This window comes from Musa acuminata, chromosome BXJ2-10 (genome assembly GCF_036884655.1).
Source record: "Musa acuminata AAA Group cultivar baxijiao chromosome BXJ2-10, Cavendish_Baxijiao_AAA, whole genome shotgun sequence".
Classification (NCBI taxonomy): domain Eukaryota; kingdom Viridiplantae; phylum Streptophyta; class Magnoliopsida; order Zingiberales; family Musaceae; genus Musa; species Musa acuminata.
In genome coordinates, this window is record NC_088347.1 from 26,381,993 (window position 1) to 26,407,949 (window position 25,957).

A 25,957-nucleotide genomic window follows, 5' to 3' on the forward strand; every position below is an offset into this window, starting at 1 on the left:
TGATGGTCGCCTAAAAGATTAAGAAGATAATAAGATAATGATATGGCTAATTGATAATCTCATATTAAAATTAATAAATTAAATAAATCATACATTTTCTATTCGAGTCTTTCGTATAAAAGTTTTAAGATAATAATAGGATAACATTATTACTAATATTGTCATCTCATGTGAAAATAAAATTTGTCATGATAATAAGATAAGAGTATTACTAATTAATCATCATCTCATGTTAAAATAAAATTTGAATAATCATATTTTTTAGTTTCTTATGATCCATCAATAGTATATCAGTTCCAATAATATTTGTCATAACTCAATATGATAAAATAACTTATTTGTTAATTGATGAAATAATTGATTGAAAATGTTTAAGCCCAAGAATCATTCAATCTTTCATAAATTAATCTTAATCTTTAAGCAGTTTAGGACAAAATAACATATTTCCATACATTTCAATTACATGCTGCTTAGTAAGTTTGGCTATGGAAGCATGCATTTACATTTAACACCACAGAATGCAATGGAGTTCCAAAAATTGGAATCATGTAGTAGAAACTTCAATTAAATCCTTGTTCATCACAAAATAAGAATTCATATAAACAAACCACTCACTTGCAAACATCTCACTCAAGATAAATGGTAATCATAGAATAAACTGACAACAGTTGGTCCTCCACCCATTTCATAACTATCTTCTACCAGGTTTCAATGGAGCTGCCTGCTTCTCGTGTTGATTCTGTCGTGATCAGGATCGGACTTCTACATCCTTCACCAATGCCATGTCCACCTTGGGAGGACCTGAGCTCCGTCTCACCGCAGCTGGAGATGCTGGACTGTATCTCTCTCCTGTGGGGAAAGACAGCCTCTTCTTCGCAGAAACCACAGAGGATCTGTCTGCAGACTCAATGGTGTCATCTGAAAGGCTCTGGAAGCGGGACTTCGATCTTGCTGATTCCGTGGGTGCCATGTAGCTCGGAACAGCTGGTGAACCAGCTAGGCTCTCATCGTCTCTCACTGATGCTGCTGCTAAGCTGTGCCTCCTGGATCGCTCAGATTGCAGGCTGACCATGCTCCTCAAGTCGTCTTCCAATGGTGCCCAACCACGCTTCGGACTTGCTGATTTCATCTTCCCTGTTAACAATGGTGCCTTCACAGGTGGTGTCGAGGGAGATTGGCGGCTTGCAGGACGACTTGGTTTCTGGTTTGATGGTGACGGCTTATCTGGATTGGCATTGCGACAAGCATAAGCTTTTAAGATTACCCCACCTCCATCACTCTGCATGGCACTCTTGATGGAGGCACGGTCATCGTTCGGTTCTCTATCTGTTGTGCTCCTGGTCTCCCATGGCCTTGCTGCCATCCATCGCTCCAACCAGCTCCAACCCCATTGTAGGTTGTTGGGGTCCATAAACAATGGATTCACTGGCTTTGAGGAACTCTTCCACTGCTGCACAGCAAAATTTGGAAGATAGAAGTACTTGATATTGAAGAATATTATGAATTCAAAAGATATATGAAAGATGCTAAGTGGCAACAATTTTTTTTTTAAAAGAAATGTGGCACTAGCACAAATTTATGAGGAAATTATATTAATAGTTTTAAACATTCACATAGATGCTAAATTCCATTCATAGAATGACCGCGATTACCTGATGAGAAAATGCATAAGCCAGTGCTCTTTCTCTTCTTATTGCAGCCTCTTGCTTGCTTAACAGACTTGCCTCAATCTGTTCTTTTGATTGCAAACTGTCATCCCATTCCTCACCCATCTGTTATTAAAAGAGAAATTAGACATGGTCCAAATTTGCAATTTTTGCTTACTGAAAATGTTTGTTAAGTGTTTTGTTTTTTTTTTTTGCTGTCCTCCAATAACATATAGTTGAAGAAACACATTTAAAGCGATGAATGGCTACAAAAGCAACTTTATTGGCAAGTATCAAACAGGAACGGAATAGAGAATTAAATCCTAGCAGTCAATTTCCTAGCCTCATGTCTGTTAATCTTGACTCGTGAAAGCATATCTTGATCAATCATGTCCACCATACAAACATGTTTCAAGTACTTATCGAGAAAATAGAAAACACTGAATATGTCTCCCAACATCAATGGGTTCTGAAAGTAGCACATGTGTAGAAATATGCGGACAACCAAATTTTCTTGTTTTTTTGTTTCAATCGTGATGCCTAATTCATGGCATTCAAATTTTAGTTCTCTCTAAATCAGTTATCTGTATGTAAAAACATCAAACTTTGTCAAGGTTGCTTCCCGTCTAGTTGGATGCAAACAAGTGGCATGTAATATACAACTTTAACAACATTTATCAGCAACCCTATGCATAGATGGATGTATGCATAAAGATAAGTCATTTTGACCTCTATAGGAAAACCTGTAAAAGTGAAATTGTGTATTCATTTCATCTTTTTCTACATGCAATTATAGATTTAAGCAATCAACCATGAGATCGAATCAAAAAATATATGCACTAAGCAATATATAAGTTAAATATAAATGGCTACATCATCCTCCTGATTAAATAGATGTTAAGAAAAGCGAACAAATTTTGAATGTGTTCTCAGTTCTGTATAACAAGAAAACTTTGTGCTAAGACAGGAAACAAACATGGAATTTGTGAGAGATCTGATGAAAAAAGTTACCTTCAAACTTTCAAGCTCTCTTTCATGTTTGAGCAGCATTTGTCGCTGAAGAGCCTGGTTCTCTTCTAGCATCCTGATTCTCCTTGAGCGGATCTGTGATTGAACCCTTGCCAGGGTCTGCATGCATCGTAATGTGGTTGTAGCCTGACGCTTAACAGTATCACCATCAACCAGTGACTTCAACCTAACCAACCCTCTCAATGCCCGTAGAGCTCTCCTTGCCTTGACACAAGATTGAAACAATAGGCAATTATGAACAATTAACTAACTTAAGAATTTAAAGAAAGAATTTGTGAAGCTGCAAATTTGGAACAGAATATTAAGACTCGTGTTTTGGCCAATCACTTGTAAGCTGAGAAACATAAAGTTTGGTTTTGCCTGCCTGCACAATATAGAAAGCTTACCTTCACATTTTTTGTGCTGTTGGTGAGCTTGATTAGATCATCACAATCTCAGATAAATGGCCATCGGTTTGGTAAACGGAACACAGCTATATGGTATAAGATGCATCGAACAATTTTGTTGGTCTCAGTACAGTTATGTAAAGAAATCTGTGCTGTACAAACATGGTTTTTCGAGAAATGATAAAACATGCAAGTATCTGGATGTTACAGTAGGAGTTGGGACATGACATTAATTGAAGATCTTAGGAAGCATAGACACTTAAAGTTAATCACTTGGACTAACTTGGGTTCATTTGAAGATCTTCCATTTTTGACACGCAAGAATATTATCTTAGTTTGACTGTTCACTAATAAACAACAAACAAACATAAACATTGTGCAATAAGTTTCTTGGAAAGCACAAGTGGAACCCACTATTGAGTACTATATTTGTTCATAACCCAAAGCCACGCAAGAACTATGCAAGTTTTGATAGCTTGCCATTTTTAAAATGGCAAGCGATCCCACTAAATTTCTTCTGTTGGACAAACTTGCAGGAACTTTGAACTTGTTGATTGTCTACTACAAAATGACACTCTAGCATCAGAAATGTTAGTGCTTGTTGAGAGCAGAATTGGAACAGCCTACTGGTACAAATGGCATATTCCGAATTCCAACAAGTATATTAATCGTTATATAGCAACAAGAATTGAATCAGCCGACTGGTACAAATGCCATGTGAGTTCAAGTACATAGTAATTATGACCTATATGTTATATTGCAACAGAAGTTCAAATCTCTATGAAGGGCATCAAGAAGATGTGAATAATTTCATTGTTATGTGGAGGACAATGCACCGAGTTCACGTACCAGGTGGCCTCGGAAAGCAGTCTGGATCTTGATTGCAGCGATCTCTTCTGTCGTCTTGCCTGGGTATTTTGTGGTGCTTTTGAGGCGAATGATCTCCCTTGCGGCCTCAGAAGATGTCACAACAGGTTCAATGGCAGCAGGAGCGGCAACTGCTGCGGAACAAGCATGCCTGCTCTGCTCATTCTCAATCTCCACTACTTTATCCTCCTCCGGATGACGAGGAGGCGGAGGAGGAACTACCTCGGAAGCAGCACGCTCTAATGAGTCAGTAGGTTTGGAAGTCCCAGATTCCAGTTTCTTCTTCAATCTCTGGAAAAAAGAAGAAAGGAAAAAATAATGAATTTTCTGTAAGAGAAGTTTGGGAGAGCAGATCTGATCAGCAAAGGAGTGGGGGCAAAATCCGTACCGCTTCCTTCTTCGCCTTTGATTCAGGGCTGAAGACCCTCTTCACAGCGCTGAACCACTTCCCCTTCTTCCCCATTATCCCACTGTTCTTCTTCTTCTTCTTCTTCTTCTTCTTCGAAATGGATACTCTATTAAAATAAATTTGAATCAAGAACCAAAGCGAAATGCAATCTTCGGAGCCAAGGAAGCCAGATCCTGAACAAAAACTAGCAAAAAACCTATCTTTCTCATAAAGATCTGATCTTTTCAACAGAAAAAAGAAAGGTCGCTTCCTCAAGCAAGAACAAATCTTTTTTCCCTTTCTGAAGGCGAAAGAAATAACAAGTTTCAAGATCTCCTAAGAAAAAAAGAGTTCTATACCAAAATGTATACTTTCCGTAGCAACGGAGGAAAAGAATATGAATGAAGCACGAGTTGAATCGAACAGGCAAAAACCAATCCACGGAATAGAAACATGTTGAAGGAGTAGATCATTGGATGCGAAGTGGAATGAGCTGAACACCTTGGAAACCCTCGATCTCTCCCTCTCTCTGGCCTCAGCAACGGACACCGAACACAACCGGACAAAAGAGTCAAAACGAACTCGCGACGACTAAATCAATCGCTTCCTTCTCCGCCACTCCGTGCGAGAAGGAGAGAGACCGGACAGATCCCAGATGAGAATACTAGATCTGCGTGGAGAACGAGCGAGCGAGCGAGCGACCAACGGAAGGACGACGGGCCCACAGAAGGGTCCCACCGAGATGTAATGAACCTACCTCCCCTCGTGATCGGGAGTGGCGGCGGGTCCCACACGGGGCCCATGTCGCAGAGGCAGTTGGGTGAGGTGCGCAGGCGACGGAAACAGAGCAGCTCCGTCGTCATCCAAATAGTTGGATCGGGTAACCGCCCGCCCAGCGGTGAGGTTTCCGACACTGGTGACGTGGCAGGAAACGATTGCGCAAAGGGGATTTAGCGAGCTGGAGAGAGAGATGACGCGCTTCGCGGTGCGCACATCGGCACTCACCGTCGAGAACGATCGAGCACGAAACCTGTGAGCTTATACATCTAATGTTGGAAACAGGGAAGCTGCGTGTGGTGACCAACGGATGAAGTCAGTAACTCACTGTGCAACTTCCACTCCACCAAACCATATGAATTCCTCCCTCTCTCTCTCTCTCTCTCTCTCTCTCTCTGCTTTCATGGAAGGCTGTGATCTGTGAGAGCAGCAGCAGCAGCACTGGCGTTGCATGACTTCGAAGCAATGCTTGATTCACATGCCTTGTCAAACGTCACATGGACGATGTGACAGATTGTTAATGAAACATTAAAAAGAGTCTTCCTTTTCAGGATTACTGCTGTACAGCATTCAATTTGTGTGGTTTCTTTCATAGCATGGGTTGACAAACCAAATTAAGATAAGCGTTTCTGTGATCTTGAAAGCAGGTGAGGGCGCAGATCTGGATTCCAGATTGGAAATAACATGTAACCTGTTGTTTCCAGCCTTTTCGAGCTGGTGATCTGCAGTATGAACCAGCAAATTTTGGGTAGTATCTGCTATTATTTGATTGCATCGCAGCAAAATTGAGAACAGATGGGTTATGACTGTCTCCTATCATTAATATGATCTTGCAGAATTGTCTGGGCATTATCTCTTTCTTTTGTTGAAGAGCACTACATCTCTTTAATTTTGTGATTAAGTTAATAATTAATGTAACTAAATTTCATGTCATCAATCATCTGAGAGAAATACTTGCTTTCATAAATGTCAAACAACATCATGAGTTGCTACTATTAACCTATACATTTATTTCATGGATTGGTTGGATGCTGCATTTTATTAGGCCTTGTCTCTGAGGAGCCTTTTCTGAGACTCACAACTAGTATTGTTTGTGAGTCACCATGCCCAATGATAAGCCCCAAAGTCCATATCCAACTTCTCCACCAGGTCAGATCTCATGACTAAACTCAAGATCACTTGCAGCAACTCTGGGAAATTATGATGCTAAAGACTCTTTTCAGATAGTATCATTAACCTGCAATCCATATCAAATATTAAGAACAGAGCTTCTATCTATATGTAATTTGAAGAGGTCTAGTGTGTGCAAGAGATTATTTTCATGGCTCTAATTCAAACCATGTTATTTTAAGACTATTTAAGAAAGATAATTTCATGCTCAGACCATGCAACTTGACTGGATCTGACCCTGTGGAATGCCTGTCTTATACTGATTCTATCAGAAAGTTTGAAATGCATGTTTGGCACTGAGATAACTCTGTAAAATTTTTCTGGCACTGAGAAAACTGGGGTTTTTGGTGTACTGAAGTATTGTAGGGAAAAAAAAATAAGGTTTCTTGGAATTCAAAGCTAATATGTTGTGACAGTTGGACACTGGATTTGATGATTTTCTTGCAATAACTGTCTGGGTTTAAATTCTAAAGAAATACACATTAAAGAGACTATTACTACTAAATGCTAACTCATATCAAGACACAAGAAAAACAACTATCAGCCACTAAGGCTGCAGTCTCAATGTTTAAAAGAAATATAACAAACAACATGTTCCTTTGTGAAGAAAAATAATGATAACTAGTTCTGCAAGCTTCACATGATTCTTAGACAAGTTAAACATGGATTATACAAACTGCTGAATCACTATTAATGTGAATGAAGTTCCATACAAGCAAGAGGACAAGTCTTGTTTTCTGGTAACACAAACAACATTTCAACTAGGAAAAATGAGATCACCCACTGTCTTCTGTTTGATTGTGTTGAACATAAAAGATAACTGATACAAATAGAACTGTCACATAGAGACAAATCAAGCCAACTGGAATTTGATGGAGCCTCTTCTCTTCCTTCGGCAACTTGAAGCCAATCATCAACTGCTGGAGGTAGGAGCACAAACTTTCATTAACAAACCTTCAAGCAGCCATTATGTTTATATTGTATAGCAACAGCTCTAATCTACAGACCTGTCTAGAACTGGAACCTGCTAGGTCTTGCTTTACTCATCCTGTTCTCTCCGAAGGGCTCATCGTTGTCGATCCTTTTTGCGTTTCTGAATGCGGCACAACCAATGACGTACACGATCACGAGGATGACGAGCACAACAATGTTAATCACAGAGACCTTCCTCCAGTTATGCCTGATGCTCGCGAGAACCCCAGCCTTACATGAGCCACACTGGTAGCACAGTGAATGTTGCTCGTTGCTCCACCTGGTGCAGTCAATGTCATTCACCACAGTCCCTGGTTGTGCAGTCCAGTATGTCTCATTTACGTATGTAAACCAACACGAAGTGGGAGGCTTACAACACCCAGACTGCATCATTGAGAACCAACACAATCGAGAAAATGAACATTGGTAAAGAAAAAAAAAGTCATTAACTCCTTAGAGAAAATACGTTATAAATGCAGCTGGTAATGACAATATCTTTCAGTTAACAGTTAAGGTAGATGCTAAACAAATGTTATACAACATACTTGAGATACAACTTTTGATTAAAGAAATTGAGCAGAAAGCAATAAACTATTCGGGAATGGCACTCAAGCAATAAGAAAGTTAAAAGTCCACTGAAACAGATTTTACTTGATGTTTATTAAATATCTTGTGAAATTCATTCAATTCCATTTAAATTGGTGTAGATCCTCTACAACTATGATTTTTGTAGATTCTCCGCGGCCCGGTCCCTGGCAATGTTTGTTTGGTCAAAATGCAATCCAATCAGTCGGGGAACTATTAGGGGGTAAAACAACCAAGAAAGCGGATGAATAATAAGTTTCCATCTATTGAGGTCATAGAGATTAACAATTTGGGATTGGGAAGACCCGTAATACCTAAACCAGAGGGAGTACTCTCCTCTGGATAAGGTAAGTAGAAGACTAGCAATTGGAGAACCAACCAAAGTCTTCAATGGGGATAGTGTGGGGTAGGAGATGGAAAGGAGCATTCAAGGACAGGAATGGCCACCCACTCCAAAATAACATGTGCTGTTGGTTCTTTATAATTACCACAAGTTGTAGATCTTCCATGATACCCACTTAATTTCTGTGTTCTATCTTCTCCCTTGGTCCCACTACAGGGGAAAAGATAAAATAAAGACCTCATCCTCAATCATGTAGCCATGGTGGTTCTTCTTTTTGTCGACTAGGAAAAGAAGAAAGTAGATAAAAGATCTGTTGCTGTCATATGGTGCAGCTCTAGTGATCCCTGAGGACTTTTCTGCACAACAGGGTTTTCTATCAGCACATGAACAAAGATGTCTTTTTCTGTCTACATCTGTTGTTTCCTTTGCTGTTAATTTTTCTTTGATTCTTAAGAATCATTTAAGAAGGCAGGATGCAGCTTATTGTTTGTGTTGTTAAGCTTTGATATAATCCTCCAACTTTATTTACATATCAATAAAGATGGGCATAGATAATCTTTGAAGGGGAATCTGAAACCTGAACTAGAAAAAGGCAAACAAAAAGAACTTGCCAGAAGGGCAGTCTGCCATCTACATATATTGCTTGGAGGCAAACATAAGCAGCAATTCTTCCTTTCTTTTCTCACATAAACCAAAAATAAAGGGAAGAGTTCAATAGAAAAGCTAAAAAAGAAAAGGATTCATCAGTAGTAATAGCAGTCATATCAGATAGTACATGGTTGCAGACATGCATTAAACAATATAATCAATTAGTAGATGGAGACACTACAAATTTAACCTATTTACTGGGAAGAATTAAACAATATCATCAGTGTTTTTGCTTATAATCGAAACAGAACCTAATATCTAATCTTCTCAAATCAAGCATCACCAAAACGGTGGTAACAAGGAAATCACACCATTAGATGTGTAACATCTTCTCAATTCACTAAAAAGAATCAAGAAACACATCAAAGAACGTGCAAAGTGCTTTTAATCTGCTAAAAAGACAATCTTTTACTGAATCGTATCATGTTTTGATTTTTCTGCTCCTAAAAATCCAATATTTCACCTAAAGACGCTCTCTTTTCGCTCACATCCTCAAAGAATTCCCATTTTACAACGAAAACAAGCAAAGAACAGAAAGATTTTGATCCAAGCACTGACCTCGATAGGGGAGAGATGCCTCTGGTAGAACAGAACCGCGGGCTCAGGGATGAGCAACCCCGTGGTGGAGTCCCGGCCGTACCTCGCCATCTTGGGGCACACACGGCTGTCGCGGAGGCAGGCGCTGATCTTGGCCCAGTACCCGGGGTCGGATACGCGGTCCTTGAGCCAGCCGGAGTAGTCCGAGAGCTGGTACTCGAGGAAGGCGCGGTCCATGACGACCTGGCCGTGGCCGCGGTCGGTGACGGCATAGGCGAAGACGACGAAGCTGAGGAGCGCGACGACCACGAAGAACATGACGAAGAGGTAGATGCGGAGCAGCCAGGTGAGGCGGTAGCAGGCGCCGGCGAAGCCCATGAGGGAGATGACCATGATGGCGATGCCGATGATGATGAGCGGCCACTGGAGGAAGCGGAGGCAGTCGGTGGAATTGGCCTTGGCACTGAGCCATATTCCGCCGCCCAAGATGGGGATCGATATCAGGAACGTGACAAAGTTCACGGCCCCGATGAGGGTGTTGCTACCTCGCATCATCTTCCCTTCTCGTCTCCTCTTCACAGCTGATGGAACTCTGTTTCGCTGCTTTCTCTTCTCTTCTCCTCCAAAGGCGGCGGCGCCTTTATTCGGTGGCTTGTTCTCCGTCGCTTCTCCCCCTCTATTTTGGGTGAAAACAGGAGGCTTGGGATGGTAGGAATGGGTGACAGAAGGGGATATATAACTGACATATAATAAAATAGCAGCAGCTGATGGCAGTAAGAGTGTAATGAGACTCGAAAGGAGTGTGTGGGGACTGACGCTGCTGGTGTTTTGGAAGCTGCAACATAGCTCTTGTTTTATTCTCTTTTCTGGAGTTTGGCAGGTAGGGTGGGGGTGGAAGTGTGCATGCAGTGTCTCCCAGGTCTCTCAGAAAGGTCTAAGTACAGAGCCAAGCAAGGTAGAAGACTCACAGTAGCTTGTTCTTGGCAGGATGAGATCATGAGACAATTCAACCTTACATGACAGGAGAAAGAAATGACAAGTTAAAGAAAGTAATGTTTCTCTGGGTTTTACTTGAGGATAACAACTCTCTATTCATGGACAGTGGACAATGAGATTCTTAACTTTGAGGAATTGGAGCTTGATTGCATGGAAAAGAAATTATTTCCTCAACATTTATCTCCAGCATATATATTTTGTCAAGTAATGTCAAATATGTTTTAGGACCATCATTTGTTTTTAAGCTTTTTGTGGCAAAAAGAGGTCAAAAATTTTGAGATGATGAGAGAGAAAATGTGAAAGAAATATTTTAATTCAGGAGAATATGAAACTTGTTCTCAAATGGTTAACATATAATTTGATTTTTTTTTTCCCCTGTTGTTGTAGACAAAAAATATCAAGCTATGTAAATCTTATATTTGCTATTTCTAATCTTACTATAAAATATTCTTTTTATATCAAGCTCTTGTCTCAAAACAATTAGAGTTCAATTGGCTCCAACTATTGTGCAAAATAAGCAAAACTTTAGCAAGATAAAAGGAATCATTCTTATGCTTCACCATTTAATATGAATAGAAGTAGAGAAGGGAAGAGAATTGGAAAAGAGACTAAACTAGAAACAAAATCTCCAATAACTTAGTGAGAAAAGCTGAAGAAAAAGTATGATTTTGAAAAGATGAATGGGAAGAAACAAAAAAGAATCACCTTTTCTCCAACATCTTTTTGTGATCTCCACCACATTCATGACCAGAGCAGAAACAAATCGTTTTAAGCATGAGAACTTACAGGGACATGAGGACATGAGAATGGACAAGATGAAGAATATTCCTGTCACCCAAAACAAGTGGAGAAGGCCAATCAAAAGATGGAAGAAGGAAGACTGTGTGTTGGTGACATGTTGTGATGGGAAATCATGGAGACGAGCAATCATATTCAACCGCACTATTACCTTTGAATGGACTCTCGATATTTTCCTGCCTGCGGATGATGTTGAAATGAATTAGTGGGAATAAATGATACTCCAAAGCTGTGCAAAGTTGAAGAGAGAAGGTTTCTATTATCAATCAAGATGATGAATTCTGATTTTGGTGACAAACTCGATAGGAAAGCAAAACCAATCTTAGACTTGATTAATGTCCAGCATGAAAAGTGTTGGCAATGTGTGTATCCATCCAAGCAAATGTAAGCGGTTGCTCAAAGCATCATATGTTTCACAGTAACATATATAAACCTGACCATAACAACAGAAATTTTAGGAGAATTTGCTTCTCTGACGAATAAAAACATAAAACCATCATCCAAGCACCATAGTTTAGACACGAAACATTGAGGATGCTTATATGTTTATACCGGCAACAGGAACACAAACTCATACCCAGAATCCCCAAGCTGCTCATCAGTAAGTTGTCTATAGTTTACACCACATGCTAGACGTGGACTCGAGCAGGTGCAGGAGGTCCTTTATTTTTATCATCTATGATATTCCTTGCTAATAATAAAAGCATGATCATATGATGAAATGCATTTAGCAGATTATGCACTCTCTGGGATCAGCATTTGAACCCTCTTCAGCAGTCTCAGGATCTGCGAATCCTAGGACGAAAGCCTCTCTGTCATCGTCTTCATCGCTCTCGAGGTCTGCAGTTGAGGGTCTGTGCTCGATGTAAGCTAAAGCTTGCCTTCTCTGCAACCTCAAAACATGCATTATAACATCAGGAGAGAGTGAAACTCGTGCACGAGCCTCTCTTCCTCGCTTATTAGCTGCCATAATCTGCCCATTAAACAAAGAATCACAACAAAGATAGCAAGTAACCTATTTATCTGCAAGTCCTAAGGAGATGGAACACCGTACCTCTTCTAGATTCCTTGGGAGCGGAGAGGGTGGCCAGCCTGGAGTCCACAGCTTTACATTCTTATCATATCCACTAGAAGCAAGAAAAGGGAAAAAAGGATGGGGCTCAACACAGTTCACAATGTGCTTATCACCAGCCATCATCCACACCAGGTCGCCATGTTTTTTCTTCCATATGTAAACATGACCACAATCTGATCCACTGACAACATACTCATCACTGGGTCCAAAGAAACTGACCCCCTTAACAGTTTGTGAATTCCTGTGGCCAGCATACACCTGTGGCTGATCAATCTTGTCCAAGTTTGCAGCTGGAGCAGACCGTGGATTTGGACCAAGACCCATGTCTCTCTCAAACAGGTAAATAAGCTCATCATTGTATGAGACTAGCAACTCACTCATGTAAGAATATGCAAGTCCGGTGATATGGACATTATCAGAGCCAATAAGATGACGAGGACAGTAAGTATTCACAGGTTGGTCAGAACTACTTGATGCATCCCACTGATAGTTTCTTATGTCATAAACTCGTGCATATTCATCAAAGCCTCCTACTGAAAAATAGTAAGGGTTGCAGGGGTCTATGACAATGGTATTCAGTCTTACAGGTTGTTTGTTGTCTGAGAATGAAGAGCACAAGAAAAGTTTGGTAGGGGCATGGCTTCGCAGATCAAACTGCAAAAATCAGCATTCAAGATCTGCAATGCTAATTATTGCAACAAATATCAAGATGAGATAACAGAGGCAGCCTACATGTTGTATTAAACCATCCTCGCCACAGCTGTAAAATATGTGAGGACTTCCAGGCTCAATGGCAAGTTTGTGTACACGACCACGATGTGTCCCCAGCTGTTTGGTTGTGACTACACCATTGTCTGCAATCTGGCCGACCCTTACCTAGGAAAAAGAGACACAACAAACAAGAAGACTCTGAACACTTCCTTTCACAGAGAGGTTAAACATAAGGAAAAAAAATATTAACCAGTAAACCACCTACCCCCTTGAAATAGATATCAATATAAGAAGAAACAAAAACAATCATCAACTTGATATTCGTTACATTCAGAATAACTGATCAAGTTTTCATAATCCATTATAAAGCCAAGGGAAACTAATCGAGTGGCATTCAATGGTTGTGCAATGCTCAGCCTAGGTCAGCAGCAAACCAATTAAACGCAGAAAGTACAGAGACAAAGTTGTGTTAAAGCTAGCAAGTGAAACCTCTGTCCTTCATTCTACAAGCAGAATCTGCAATCCGTGGCTTGAGAGAATATCTTTTTAGAAAACATAGATGTAAAAATTATTGAAGATTGGATTAGATACAAATCTATTCAGGCAAAAAAAAGTATAGTTGGGACTATGAATATTAGTTCATCTTTTTGGCTTATGCACCCTACGAAACTCAAGCGGCAGCAGGCACATGATGGTCATATTATTAGTAAAAGAACCTAAGTTTAAAATGACAGGAATGTCAAACCTATTCTCTTTGCTTGATTCTTTAGAAAGATCAAGAAATCAGGGGTGGTTGCAGTCATGCAGAATCAAGTTAAAGTAACAAACTTATGGGTATGTTTGGTTTCTAGAAATAACTAGGGTATATGAAGAACACAAAAAAAAGGACAAGATAATTGCTATTCTGGTGAAAATTCTGTCATAGAAAAATTTTCATATGAAAGAAATAGGGTAATCTAGCCCTTCAGGGACCAAAATTTTAATGCATCACCATTATCAGTTCGGTTCATGCATTTGAAATGACTATATAAATTTCACTAAGATAATAAACAGACTTGGGCGACCAAATAAGCACTGTTTTCTCTACCCCATTAGTTGGATGACTATTCAGCTGATGAATCACCAAACATTACCAACATCAGTTGGTTATCCAGAAGCAGTAGAGTTGTTCTGCTTTATCCCAAAATCAGGGCTGTGATGTTGCCCATGTTGCCTTGATCTGTTGATATCCTTAACATATTTCATTAGTAAGCCTAACTAGGATAAGCAAGTCTGCTGTCAATTCGTGTTTGATGCACCTAATGCATATCAAACACAGGTTCTGCTGAATCTAACAGTTCAAGAGCGAAGACAAAAATGAACAAAAGGTGATAAGACAGTAAGATGAAAGGACTTGAAAGTGTTAGAAAAAAAAGATCAGGAAAGGGGGAAAAGGGAATTGAATTCATTTTAGTTGTCACATAGTAGCCTGTCACATCAAGACACTAGCAAGAGCTCACTATACGACATAACAGCCAGCAGGCTCATCCCCAAACACCTAAGTATTTAGCTAGTAGAATGAGGTATCATCTCGTAAGGACTACTGCCAAAATTCTGTATCTATCTCATGCAACATCTCACTATCATATGCCTAAAAGTTTGATGTTTGTCCCACTCTAGCTATTTTCATGTCTAGTAGTAAATGTACACACTGTTCTATTAACTAGTACATAATCTTAAATGTCAAACTATGGGTATCGAGATAGTAAGAGAATGAAATTCTCACCATCCTAAGTAGATTGTTAAAATAATGGACCCATAGTGCATCATCATCTAGAAATATCATCTGCAACTGTATCCACTCATCTTTCAGTCTTTCCTTTGTACTCTGTGCAGGACATGAATACATAATCAATTCAAATTCTCTTTCTAATTTTCTCATCCCCTTAAATGCTATTATTATTGCAAAACTTGATGGCCCATGGCTCTCATAAATTTCCACTCCCTTTTACAGTCTGATTATTGTCATAAAACTTCACCTTTTACTAAAATTGCTCGGGTTGTTCCCTCTCTATGTGCCCTCTCTGTGCCTAAAATTGTATAGTCCAAGGTTTGCAATTTTGATCTATACTTGTGTAGTGAGCCCTACTCAGTATGATACATACCAAAGTGTACTGATGGGACACTCAAAATCATAAAAAAAAACCTCCAAAAATATCTGAAAAAAAATTAGGTTAGGGTTTTTAAGTTGGAAATAAATATAAAAAATTAGAAAGAGAATATATATACCTTTTGATTAGAGTGTTTTTCCTCTTAATCCTCCCAAATTAGTTTTCTAAATTTGATCTAATCCACAAATCATAGTTTTGTTGAGTTTAGGAGAATGAAAATGTGAGAAAAAGATAGAGATGTGAGTGAAAAAGAGTTTGAGAGAGTTTAAGAGATTGAAAGATTGAAATGAGTTGAAAGAGGAGAGAGGAAAGGATTTAAAAACCCTTTTCTAAGCCTCAAACGGTCAAATTGACCATTTGAGATAGGGCAATATCAGCCCTTGATCGGTAATGGTCGAAATCCAATTATTACTACCCGTTACAGACCCCGTATTGAGCGATACGAGGTCAAGTGACTAGTACCGCTCGGTAAAGAATGGTCCGCGTACCGATATCCTATCAAACTGATACATACCGCTCGTACCGAGCTGTACGCATCGGTACAGCAAACCCTAGTATAGTCTATATATGAATGCTTTACAATTTTTTGAGATGTATTGCATTCTTACTAGTTACTTATTCTTTGAATTTTTTTTTAATTCAAATTCTTTCCAATTATTATATAAATGGAGCATGCATTTGTGCGCACATAATACAGATGGGCTAAGTAGTAAGTAATTACTTGATTGCTGCAAGACCACTTTTGCTTATTAAAATCTTGGTGATGTGTTTTTTAATAAAGAAGAATATCTCTCTTTGGACTTATTTCAATATGACTTGCTCAAGGAATTGTTCCATTATAAGTAAAAGCCAAGGACACACAATGCAAAGATGAATACTGCTGCCATCCTACTACTTCCTAGCTACTAGCACATAATGTAGTATTACAATCTTTTCAAATATGATTAGTCCAGTCCATGCGTAAGTGCTTGTATGACAAACAAGAACTAAAGCATGAACTAACACGGTTGATTACCAATATCTTTGAAAAATTGTACTTACCCAACAGTTACTTTTCTATCAAATGAAAAAATTCCAGTCCTAACATTCACAAACTTACAAGATAACCTTCTATAAAGGAGTGCACTTTACTTCAAGTTTAATTTGGCCATCAGAACAAAGAACAAAACAAGCATTGTAAGTGAGCCGAAAGATTTTACATTAAAAGTGCCCCGAAAAGTTGACATACCTGACCATCAGCTGCAGAAGTTATTATGGTGCGGTCCTCAGTGAATGGCATAATTAGGGCCTGGAAAACATTATCCATGTGACCAGAAGCATAAGTGAACTTTTTATATTTGGATTCCCAATTCCATAATATAATGCCTTTGTCGTCAGAACCAGAGACAAGAAGGTCACCAGCAGGGTTAAAATGTATAGTATTTACACAACCCTTATGGCCACACAAGTTCCCATACGAAACCATTCGCTTTACAAGTGCCTAATCATATGACGAAAAGGTGTTAGATACAACTTCATTTTGAAAATTCCTCAAATACTTTTACTATGAGAAAGAGAAACTAACATCTTGGTCTGTCTGCACAACAAAACAAAAATCAGCATAATCTTCTTCATATAAAATAAAATAATATTGTACTTAATACTCCATACAGATATCATGCAAACAGCATCCCAGTTTGATGAAAAATTGTCTATGCATCACAATTTTAACTTTATCTTTTGTTCCAAGTGGTCCAGGAGTAAGATGGACCTTGAAAAGCCAATAGAATATCAAATTTTCAGCTACATCAATGCAAATAAGTAGACAACAAGACAGTGAAACGAATGTACAATAAGAGCAAAAGAATGTTCGATGTAGCGAAGAAGCATGATTTACAGTTCGTGCAACATCAGTTTCAAGGCTCAAGTAAAACAGTATTATACTGTTTAAAGGCCAAAGACTCAATCGTAGGACTAAATTGCTTTTCGAAACCATCGCCCTCATGTCCAATTGCAACAGCGGCACTACATAATCCCATTCCTAACTTCTCTTGCTTACTTTGACAACCCTTGTACCCAAACATAACAGAGGGACAGTAATACTCTAGAGGATGGACAGTACTTCCGAGTTTCCACCACCAGAATCAGGTCTTTAGAGCAAGGCCACAACCAGTTCCTTTCCTGTTATTCGAACAAAGCAGTTTAATAAGTTCAGTAGCGAGTAGAACAGACAATTACAAGCAACAAATAGGAAGAAAACGGACAGAGCAAACCATCTAAAAAGTTGAAACCCACAGAATTTTGACAATGTTCAGAGAATTATTAAGAATTTTCCTATAAAGAAAAAAGAACCATCCACATTAATTTTTCAGCTAGATCAAATCTCTCTGATACTAGAATGCCAAATCCAATTGCACGAATGCTAAATCCAAAATCAAACAAATGATCTACTCCAACAAATTCTGGTAAGAGAACTCTAATTGGGGGAAAAAACTGAACAAAAATTCCCTTCTATTAAATCACTTTCTTCTAAACCTAACCCAGTCTATGTATGTAGCTTAGAGTATGTTACTAACAGATTGAGCCCTCTTGTGATTGCAAGCAGGGCAAGACCATTAAGTAAGACCTCACTTTGATTTCAGTTAAGATACCGAAGGAGACGTATAATCAAAGAAGCAGCGGCTAACGCGAATAAAAGTAAAACCTTTAGCGTTTTGGAACAGAGAAGGGGCGGCCCGATCAAAGAAAACACTCACCTCAGAACCACCGACTCGGCGAGCGAAGAATCGAGGCAGAGACGGGCCCAGCTCCCTCTTCCAGATCTCCTCTAAGCCGCTGCCTCCGTGCCTGGAAGCCTCGGAAGGCGTCACCATGTTGTCTCGGAGCCAAATCAGAGCGGCAGCTACAGCTCGCTCATGGAAGCCCGCAACTGTCACAGGAGGAGGTCTAATTTCTCCTTCTATCTCCTCCTCTCCTCCTGTTTATTGGATTTAAAACTGATGGAAGATTGGATTCATTCACATATGCGTTGGACACATCCAACGAATTAATTAATGGGCTGCGTATTTCTTTATTTACTTTTATTTGTTTTTCTTAATCTTACTTAATTAATGGACTTCATAATATCTTTTTAGTTTAATTTTCAACATATATTGATGCAATTGAAAATTATGATGGGCCAAGGATTAAATTATATTTTATAATCTAAATATCACGATTCAAATCATAAAGATGAATTATTTTTTTTTTGGCAAGATCACTGATAGACTTGATTGTTTTTGCCTAAGCCATACAACAACCTTTTTCCATAAACGTATGCAATCCCCTACATGCACGAAAAGATCATACTGTTAGATAATTGAAATTGATTACGTACAAAAGATTCATGGCAGGTAGACTCTCCTAATGGCATGTTCGAGCGTTTCATGTTCGGGATGGCATGCGTAGAATTTTTGGAGTGTCGAGTGCCAGTAAATTGGGAATAGTGATTTGTCCAACTTCATGTCTTCCAAAGGGATCAAGAGAAATCGAAGAGGCATGCGTGGCCGCGTGTCAGCACCGTCAGGCCGTAGTGTTCTTGTTGCTGCTCTGCAGTGCAGACCACCTGGGCGAGTAACTCGACGCCACGGCCGCCGCTCAGGATCTCGTGCCATTTCGGTGGCGAACAGGGCTCCCTACCATTTCGATTATCGTGATGTGATGAATGATTCCCACACAGTAACTCACTCATGACACCTTACCTGATACATTGTATCTTCTCTTTGGCGTTTCACTTCTGACACGCTGGGCCTGCAGACCGGAGCATCTCGATCAGGATTTCTTTGTACCTTCTTCGCCTTTTGATTTCTTCTGCACATGTAACATCAATAAGAAGTATAAAATGGAGGGTACAGAGTGGAGAATCTGAAAGAAAAAAGAGCTTGAGAATATGGTGTTGGGGAGAGAAGAATTCAGCTCCTCTCTGGTTGATCAGGAAAGGAATGTCTAGGAAACAAAGAACTGCTAAACGAACGGTGTTGCTTCTTGTACTGGAAAACCAATCAACCTTCACTATGGACTCATGAATATAAGTAAAACAAATAAAAATGAGCAGGAAAAAAAAAGCTACTCGCATTAGAATACTTGTTAATTATGGACTTTCAAGAGATTGCAATCCTCCTATTCTGACCTGCATACAAAGTTGTTATCGACTATCCTCTTTCTCTTCTGCTGGGAGGATTGAAGATACCTTCACAATGCGCAACAGCAAAACTCTGAAAGATTAACAGATAAGTTGAAGTAAATTGTCAGAATATATATATATATATATATATATATATATATATATATATATATATATATATATGTGTGTGTGTGTATATATATATATATGTATATATAAATATATATACATATGTATATATATATATATCAGACAACATAAGACAATTAATTTTTTATGGAAAGGGAGAAGGATAAAGCATTCTTAGCTCGAGTAAACTACAGAGTACAAGTCATTCACTGGAAATGATACCAGTAAGAAAAACAAAACAAAACCCTCAGTCGATCTGTTCCATCAGTTGGGGAAATCATCAATGCTTGAAAGCCTAATTCATTCCTGAAGCATCATATCAGCACCTAAAAATTTTTAGGTCTCACTTATGTACTTGAATTGTAAAGTTCACATAATTCTTAAGGACAATTACCCATTTTTACAAATCCTGATAATTCTTCAGCACAAGTCTCAACAGACCACAAGGTCAGAAATTAAAGTGGAAGTGAAGTTGCCATCCTGCTATCTAACTACAACCTGTCAATTAACATCGCAGGCACCTGATGTAAGAAGAGTAAATATTCAGTAGATACCATAGTTCTGCATATTTTTTCATAAGCAAGCTTCCAGGTAGTAGTGGTCCGATACCATAGTATATCAGTGCAAAGGACATGTCTCTTTTAATAAACATTTAAATAAAAAGTATGATAGCTAACATTCAATCATGAACATCATGATTTTCTCATTGCAAAACTGTCTACAACTTTCATCTAGGAACTGATTGCCATTACCATAGTGCCCATCGTCCGAACACGGTAAGTCATGCCTCACTCATGTCCCTAGGATAACTCCCCAAGACTTTCAAGAATGTCGCAAATTCCTGTATGGACAAGATAATTTCATATTAATTTTAACGCAACAAAAAAATATCTTGTTGAGACCCAAAAAAGTTTATACCTTCAGGTGCCTAAGGGCATTTTGGGCATTGTGTGAAGCCATTGATGCTTCAAAATCTACGTAGAAGAGATAGTCGAAATACCTAACCAAGATATGCACAAAAAGTTAGTGCCAGTATAATAATAAGAACAACTGATCCAAAATAATCATCGATAGAGATACTGTTCAATTGACAAATGGTTATGATGATAACTTTAAAGGTCCATTGCTGCCATCGTCAGTTATGCGTAATGGCTTATTCTTCCTGGGACGACTTTCAATCTGAGGAAACAGGTCGTAAGCATATCAAGCATGCCAACATGTAAAACTGAATACTTGTGGCAAGACCACATTAGTTGAAACAAGATAACAAACCTTTGTAAGGTTGATATCCCTCAAAGCAAAAACAGCAAGTGCCTTGAAAAGCACACCCGGGCCTTCTTCGAGAGAAAAAACTATGCTTGTCTGAACATGCAAAAACAATAGTATATTGGTCACAGATGTTGGCAAACTGTTAACCATTACCAGTATAATTAAAAATTAAGTTCAACAAAAACTTTACTGGCATATTTGGGCAAAAAAAAATCTTAATTTTAATATGCTTACCTTAAAAGGTCTATCAATTACTGGAATAATGGGTTCCCGTGCTAGCATCAGGAATCTAGTAATATTGTCGGAGTCATCCTAGACAATCCAAAAAGATTTGGCAAATAAAACACTAAGTGGCACAATAAGATAACTGCAACAGATCAACAAAACAAACATCATTACCTGAATATCTCGGGCAAGGATATCCAGTCCATATATTTCAGCGGCTAATGAACTGGCAACAGCCCCTGCATCTTGGAGTTTGCGGGTAGCAATAAACTAGGAAGAGTACATGTTCATCCATGACAATTGAACATCAGCTATGGTACTCAGAATAATCGAGGCTAACTCAAAAGAAACTTCAATCTAGTCTTCTAATTGTCAGTTTGCAAAATGATCTAACAAAATAGATACTGACTTTCAAAAACCAAACAAGGAAACAAACAACATGGACAAAAAATGAAGCATAAGCATCTTACATTTGCAGCTCCCGCTGTGTCATCTACAGATTCTCTGACAACCCCTAATTTTGCAAGCATAGTCTCACACTGTGCAAGGGCCTGAAGTTATGATTGTATTAGCATGACTAGTCACCTGACAGCTAAGCAATTTTAATGAAAGAAATACCAAAAGAGGGGAGATGCTAGTTGTACCTGAGGATGGCTGAGAACTCTTTTCAGATCTTCCTTTTTCACTCCATGATTAGCTAGCAAACAATGCCGAACTGCATATTTTACTTCCCCGACAATGTGCAAATTATGGCGAAGTAAAAGGTCATAATTGCGATGGATGCTACCACCTAGTGAATTTTCAATAGGTAGAACTGCCCGATCAACAAGCCAATGTTCAACAGCCTGCAAGATCAGTTTGTGGGTAGCTTGAACAAATTTGTCATCCGGTGTAATGTTTGCTATTGGTAATTTTTCTTTTTAATACGCTAGTTTACCAACAAATACTATTTATAATCCTACATTGTTCATTGCATAGTTGAGTCTACATTGCTTGTTCTAAGGTGATCATCTCATTCTATGTTATATGCAGTTGCCTTCGAGAATCAAATCACTTAATATATCCGTTCTCAATGCTGCACCGGAAAGTTAACTATGCCCTTTCTCACTCCTGATATTAATTAAACAATGGAAAAAAGATCTGCTTCCACAAAAATCTAGAATGGGCAATTGGCTAATTGAATTGAAGCATGTTGCTTATTAGCATATATTCCTTAGGTATGTTTCCGATCCGAATCCCACAGATTCAAATTATATGTGAGACCTTTTGGATTGAGAAAGAAAAACATTTAATGTACACATTTGGAATAAGAAATAAAGATACAGTCATGATCATTGCTGCTAGATACAACTAGTATCAAATCACTGCATGGGTCTCACCTCAAACCAGACATAATTGGATTCACAGCAATGGGGAATTCAGGAGGCAGGTTTAGTGCACAATTAGCCATAGTTATAAATTTTCTGAGTCCTGCTTTATTAGCTTAACATCTAAAAACTTATTTTATCAGCTCATCATGCATATCCACTTAATAGATTCATCGCATCATGATACATAGCTGTTCTCTGAAGAATATAAGTGTTCAATAACTGGCTAAAATAGTATAGGAATTCTCACAAAGGTGTTGTTCACAAGCAAGAAACAGTGATGGCACTTGTACAGTATGGTGACAAGAGGGAAACCGCACCACTAAAATTAGGCTTTTCTGCAGTGAGAAACATCCATTTAGGCAAGAAACCTATGTGTTTATTCTCTAAATTCAAACCACAAGAATGGAAGTGTCGGTGAATGCTTATTTCCATAATGCTTTCATGTGCTAAACATCTTAGAGACATATTATGTTAACCAACTAATGCTGAGGGTGCACATCTTCAAAAGCTTCATGGGGAAAATAACTACAACAAATTTAGACCTGCAGAAGCGCTTGAGAAGAGACACAGGAATAACGCAAAGCTTACATCAAAGGCAGTATCAAACTGCTCGCATGGAACCGCTTCACAGTTTGGATACGCCTTGGCTGCCGCAGCTTCACTGTATGCACCCGGGAGCCCCTAAAAGCACAAGAAATCAAAATTTTCCCAAAAACCCATCTATCACAACCAGATTGCTGCAGATGAAGAAACCAACTAAGCCAAATGTGCAAATAGATAAACCAGCGTAGATAAGAGAACAGAGAAATGGAATTCCAGACCTGGTACGCAACGCGAAATCTCGATCCATTAACCGAACCAGAGACATCAGATATGGATAGAGGCCCTAAAGAGAAGCCATTCCGCAGACAATAAGAACAAGAACTGGAAAACGGAACGAAAAAGACAAAAGGGCGAGGCGAAAGATGAGATTTATCATCCACCCACGAGGCAGAGACTGGGAATCCTTGCAGGCGACGTCGGCAGTGGTCTCCTCCAGCGACGCCCTAAGCCCGAGACCCGCGGCGTTGTTGATACCGCCATCGGCGGCGGCGGCGCCTCCCCCGCCATGGTCCGATGCCATCGCGAGGGCGATCGGGCGCGGCCGAACGGCGACCCGGGTAGGCTGCTTATTTCCGTTGGATATCCGGCCGCCCTCCGTCCCGAACCGCGGTTTGAACGATGGAGTGCGAGTGAACGGGGTAGAATTCATCGAGGGTGTCTTCAAGAGACGTGCGCGCGCCGCGGCCGCTCCCCCCCCCACGAGGGTTAAAGATATAGCGGGGGAGGCTAACTCAAGGTGGGGCGGCCCCCACAGAAAAGAAAAAAATAATTATATTTAAATTTATCGGAACCCAAAAGTAAACACAATTTATCCCATAATTTCCGGGATAATTTGGTAACTAATTTATATTATTTCTCTTTCTTGAAACATACACAAAGCAAAAGCAGTAAAATTTTGTAATAGGTTTTTCGCAATTTTAGTTCCATTAAGGAGTTTTGAAGACTGGATTACTTCTCTTCTCTGGAACATTGGTGATTAGTTTACCATCCAATTCAATCATCATCTTCATGACTTCATCTTAAGAGCTGTCCGAAGTCCTTCTTTAGCAGTAATTATTTAATTTCCACTTTAAGAACTTGTAGAGGAGCACAGTGCACTTTATCCAATTAAAACCACTATAATGTTCAAGAAATTGAAGTCCACTATGTCAACCTCATGAAAAAGTCAACCAAATTACTGAGTCAAATATCTAGAAAGAAGTCGTTCGTCTTGCTTTTTGTCTTTTGAGGTCCATAGATTTTTCTTCTGTTCAAAGGCTGCAGCCAAAGTCAACCAAGAATTCTTGTTGGTGGAACTAATAGTATGCCTATCTTCCTGTGAACCCCTACCAAATAGTGCAAACAAGCTTCTTTGATTTGTATGTAGGTCAACAACCATTTACTTGTGATTGAGATGACTGATGTCTCAGTTCTAAATCAAGCAACCAATGCTCCTCAGTAATCAACAAAATGTTGCTAAGGGGCCTCTAATACCAAGACCAATGAACTAAGACTCACACAAGTCCCTGTTGCTTATCCCCCATCATCTCATAGGGCTCCAAATTTTAATCTATATGCTTAAAAATATCAAAACAAGTGTTATGATTGTTCTTCTCGCAACCCGACTCAACAGGATAAGTTAATGGTACCATCATTCTCTCATAGACCAGCTTAAATCTTTCTACTCTTGATATAGGACTATGCCGCAGTGTTACATTTCCTATCACAAGTGAAGTCTATAACCTTTTCCTTGACCTTCAGAGCCAGGATCATTTCCCTTTACTTCATCTAAAATTGCAGTAATATATGCCGTGGTTTGAATAGGAGATCAGCTGCCGAAACAGGAATGAGTGAATGAAACTTTGGCATGTTTTGTTTAGACAAAATTGTTCAAATCATCCTACAAAAAGAGAGGGAGCAGAGAACTACTAACCTGGATGTTGCAGGCCATTCACAGTCCCTGTCGCCAGTAAGCAGAGAACTACTAACCGTAAACAAAACAGTTGTGTTTAGACAAAATTGTTCAAATCATCCTACGGAAAGAAAGGGATCAGAGAACTACTAACCATGGATGTTACAGACCTTTCACAGTCCTTGTCATCAGTAAGCAGCAAAAGAAGACATGTGATCCTCAAGCAAGGTTGATAAAATGGAAATGGCTATAATCCATTTGAAGTCCTCATTGCTGGATTGGTATTTCTGGATCAGCTTATATCTGGAGTACCATATTCTGCATCTCAGCAATACTGATGACTGCAAACTAAGTGCAGTTTTTCTTCTTTCCTTCAAATATTTGAATGAGGTTTCAAGAAGCAAAATTTACATGAGAAGAAAAAATTATGTAAGACTTTAAAATCGATCAGAAATTTCATAACAACTCAACAAATAAGATTCATATCCACTACTTTTCTGAGTGCACGTTTTTGGTTGCAGAACTATTTGCATTGGATGAAAAAAGGAGATATACAAAGAAACGAGGAATTCCACACAATCAAAACAATGATTAGCCATTCCAGAAAAACATACTTCCTATTCTGAAGAATTTCCAGGAAGAGGCAAATATTATGCTGCGCAAGTAATGGAAAATTCAACTACTTTGCGAAAAAGGGCAGATTAAAGAAAAACTTGAAATGGTACAAGCACCAGGTTTACCACAACAAACTTCAATTTGAAAACGAACAAAGAATATTACAGAATAAAGAATTGCTACAAATCATATAAATAACTTCTACCTGAGCAATTCAGCCATGATACCATTAACTTACAAGTCTTTGTTCACAATTCTGGCCTATGTACTTCTGTTTCTTGTCAACTCTAAAGATGAGTTCAGATGCTTTCAGGATCCCGCATGATGCTAGGACTGCTAATACATTAAACAATGCAGACCCTGCAAACTGTCTTATGAAACATACAAGATCAAAGAATGCATTCTGTTTCAGATAATTATCAACATGACTGATTTCTCAGTAAAAGAAAGCCATGACCACATATCATTTAAGGCAGATACATTAGATCAATCAAAGATGAGAAATTTACTTCTTAGGATGTGGAAAGCAGGCATTACTTCACTAAATCAAACAGGTTAGAGAGTAAATAAAAGAGATCACTTGAGATTCCTTGAGAGTTCCACAAGCTATTTTATCTTATCCAATGTGAAGTATAA

The 25,957-nt window shown here is 39.0% G+C and overlaps 4 protein-coding genes across 13 annotated transcripts; all 4 read right to left on the reverse strand.

The window, feature by feature from the left end:
* Nucleotides 1-538: 538 nt before the first annotated feature.
* LOC135583225 (protein IQ-DOMAIN 2-like) lies at nt 539-4,992 on the reverse strand. Of its 4 annotated transcripts, none has more exons than XM_065128702.1 (6): nt 4,818-4,992; nt 4,317-4,443; nt 3,911-4,219; nt 2,658-2,879; nt 1,653-1,772; nt 539-1,447 (listed from the first exon to the last, which is right to left on the reverse strand). In XM_065128702.1, the coding sequence occupies exons 2-6, from the start codon at nt 4,389-4,391 to the stop codon at nt 749-751; spliced, it is 1,425 nt and encodes a 474-aa protein (XP_064984774.1). In that variant the 5' UTR covers nt 4,392-4,443; nt 4,818-4,992; the 3' UTR covers nt 539-748. The 4 variants fall into 4 exon arrangements, with proteins under 4 accessions (XP_064984774.1, XP_064984771.1, XP_064984772.1 ...); XM_065128699.1 differs by having other exon boundaries at nt 539-1,450; XM_065128700.1 differs by having other exon boundaries at nt 539-1,450; nt 4,676-4,992.
* Nucleotides 4,993-6,930: 1,938 nt separating this feature from the next.
* LOC135624774 (tetraspanin-3-like) lies at nt 6,931-10,414 on the reverse strand. 2 transcript variants are annotated; one of them, XM_065128708.1, is made up of 3 exons: nt 9,370-10,414; nt 7,271-7,619; nt 6,931-7,180 (listed from the first exon to the last, which is right to left on the reverse strand). In XM_065128708.1, the coding sequence occupies exons 1-2, from the start codon at nt 9,901-9,903 to the stop codon at nt 7,275-7,277; spliced, it is 879 nt and encodes a 292-aa protein (XP_064984780.1). In that variant the 5' UTR covers nt 9,904-10,414; the 3' UTR covers nt 6,931-7,180; nt 7,271-7,274. The 2 variants fall into 2 exon arrangements, with proteins under 2 accessions (XP_064984780.1, XP_064984781.1); XM_065128709.1 differs by having other exon boundaries at nt 6,931-7,183.
* A 1,097-nt stretch (nt 10,415-11,511) lies between these two features.
* Nucleotides 11,512-18,074, reverse strand: LOC135624772 (uncharacterized). 3 transcript variants are annotated; one of them, XM_065128705.1, is made up of 6 exons: nt 17,814-17,964; nt 17,180-17,238; nt 16,307-16,558; nt 12,950-13,093; nt 12,197-12,871; nt 11,512-12,115 (listed from the first exon to the last, which is right to left on the reverse strand). In XM_065128705.1, exons 3-6 carry the CDS (start codon nt 16,541-16,543, stop codon nt 11,870-11,872), a joined length of 1,302 nt encoding a protein of 433 aa, XP_064984777.1. In that variant the 5' UTR covers nt 16,544-16,558; nt 17,180-17,238; nt 17,814-17,964; the 3' UTR covers nt 11,512-11,869. The 3 variants fall into 3 exon arrangements, with proteins under 3 accessions (XP_064984777.1, XP_064984776.1, XP_064984775.1); XM_065128704.1 differs by lacking the exon at nt 17,180-17,238 and having other exon boundaries at nt 11,512-12,028; nt 17,814-18,074; XM_065128703.1 differs by lacking the exon at nt 17,180-17,238 and having other exon boundaries at nt 17,814-18,069.
* A 209-nt stretch (nt 18,075-18,283) lies between these two features.
* Nucleotides 18,284-23,512, reverse strand: LOC135624773 (arogenate dehydratase/prephenate dehydratase 2, chloroplastic-like). Of its 4 annotated transcripts, none has more exons than XR_010491790.1 (14): nt 23,200-23,512; nt 23,034-23,098; nt 22,801-22,893; nt 21,487-21,687; nt 21,313-21,393; nt 21,017-21,112; nt 20,852-20,929; nt 20,621-20,710; nt 20,460-20,527; nt 20,267-20,348; nt 20,101-20,189; nt 19,226-19,285; nt 18,798-18,906; nt 18,284-18,731 (listed from the first exon to the last, which is right to left on the reverse strand). XR_010491790.1 is itself a non-coding variant. In XM_065128707.1 (12 exons), the coding sequence occupies exons 1-11, from the start codon at nt 23,462-23,464 to the stop codon at nt 20,130-20,132; spliced, it is 1,179 nt and encodes a 392-aa protein (XP_064984779.1). In that variant the 5' UTR covers nt 23,465-23,512; the 3' UTR covers nt 19,704-19,869; nt 20,101-20,129. The 4 variants fall into 4 exon arrangements, 2 of the variants coding, with proteins under 2 accessions (XP_064984779.1, XP_064984778.1); XR_010491789.1 differs by having other exon boundaries at nt 19,226-19,310; XM_065128707.1 differs by lacking the exons at nt 18,284-18,731; nt 18,798-18,906; nt 19,226-19,285 and adding an exon at nt 19,704-19,869.
* Between the last annotated feature and the right edge of the window lie 2,445 nt (nt 23,513-25,957).

Coding starts and splice junctions, on each gene's coding strand:
- LOC135583225 (XM_065128699.1), bottom strand. CDS start 4,391: ATGGGGAAGAAGGGGAAGTGGTTCAGCGCTGTGAAGAGGGTCTTCAGC. Junction 4,220..4,316: donor CAAAGGCGAAGAAGGAAGCG/GTACGGATTTTG, acceptor TCTTTTTTCCAG/AGATTGAAGAAGAAACTGGA. Junction 1,773..2,657: donor GAGAGCTTGAAAGTTTGAAG/GTAACTTTTTTC, acceptor TTTTAATAACAG/ATGGGTGAGGAATGGGATGA.
- LOC135624774 (XM_065128708.1), bottom strand. CDS start 9,903: ATGATGCGAGGTAGCAACACCCTCATCGGGGCCGTGAACTTTGTCACG. Junction 7,620..9,369: donor GGCATCTCTCCCCTATCGAG/GTCAGTGCTTGG, acceptor TCAATGATGCAG/TCTGGGTGTTGTAAGCCTCC.
- LOC135624772 (XM_065128703.1), bottom strand. CDS start 17,930: ATGGTGACGCCTTCCGAGGCTTCCAGGCACGGAGGCAGCGGCTTAGAG. Junction 16,559..17,813: donor GCCGAGTCGGTGGTTCTGAG/GTGAGTGTTTTC, acceptor TCATATGATTAG/GCACTTGTAAAGCGAATGGT. Junction 13,094..16,306: donor CTTCTGCAGCTGATGGTCAG/GTATGTCAACTT, acceptor TCTTTTTCCTAG/GTAAGGGTCGGCCAGATTGC.
- LOC135624773 (XM_065128707.1), bottom strand. CDS start 23,464: ATGAATTCTACCCCGTTCACTCGCACTCCATCGTTCAAACCGCGGTTC. Junction 21,688..22,800: donor AGTTTGATACTGCCTTTGAT/GTAAGCTTTGCG, acceptor CTGATCTTGCAG/GCTGTTGAACATTGGCTTGT. Junction 20,528..20,620: donor GGGATATCAACCTTACAAAG/GTTTGTTATCTT, acceptor CTGTTTCCTCAG/ATTGAAAGTCGTCCCAGGAA.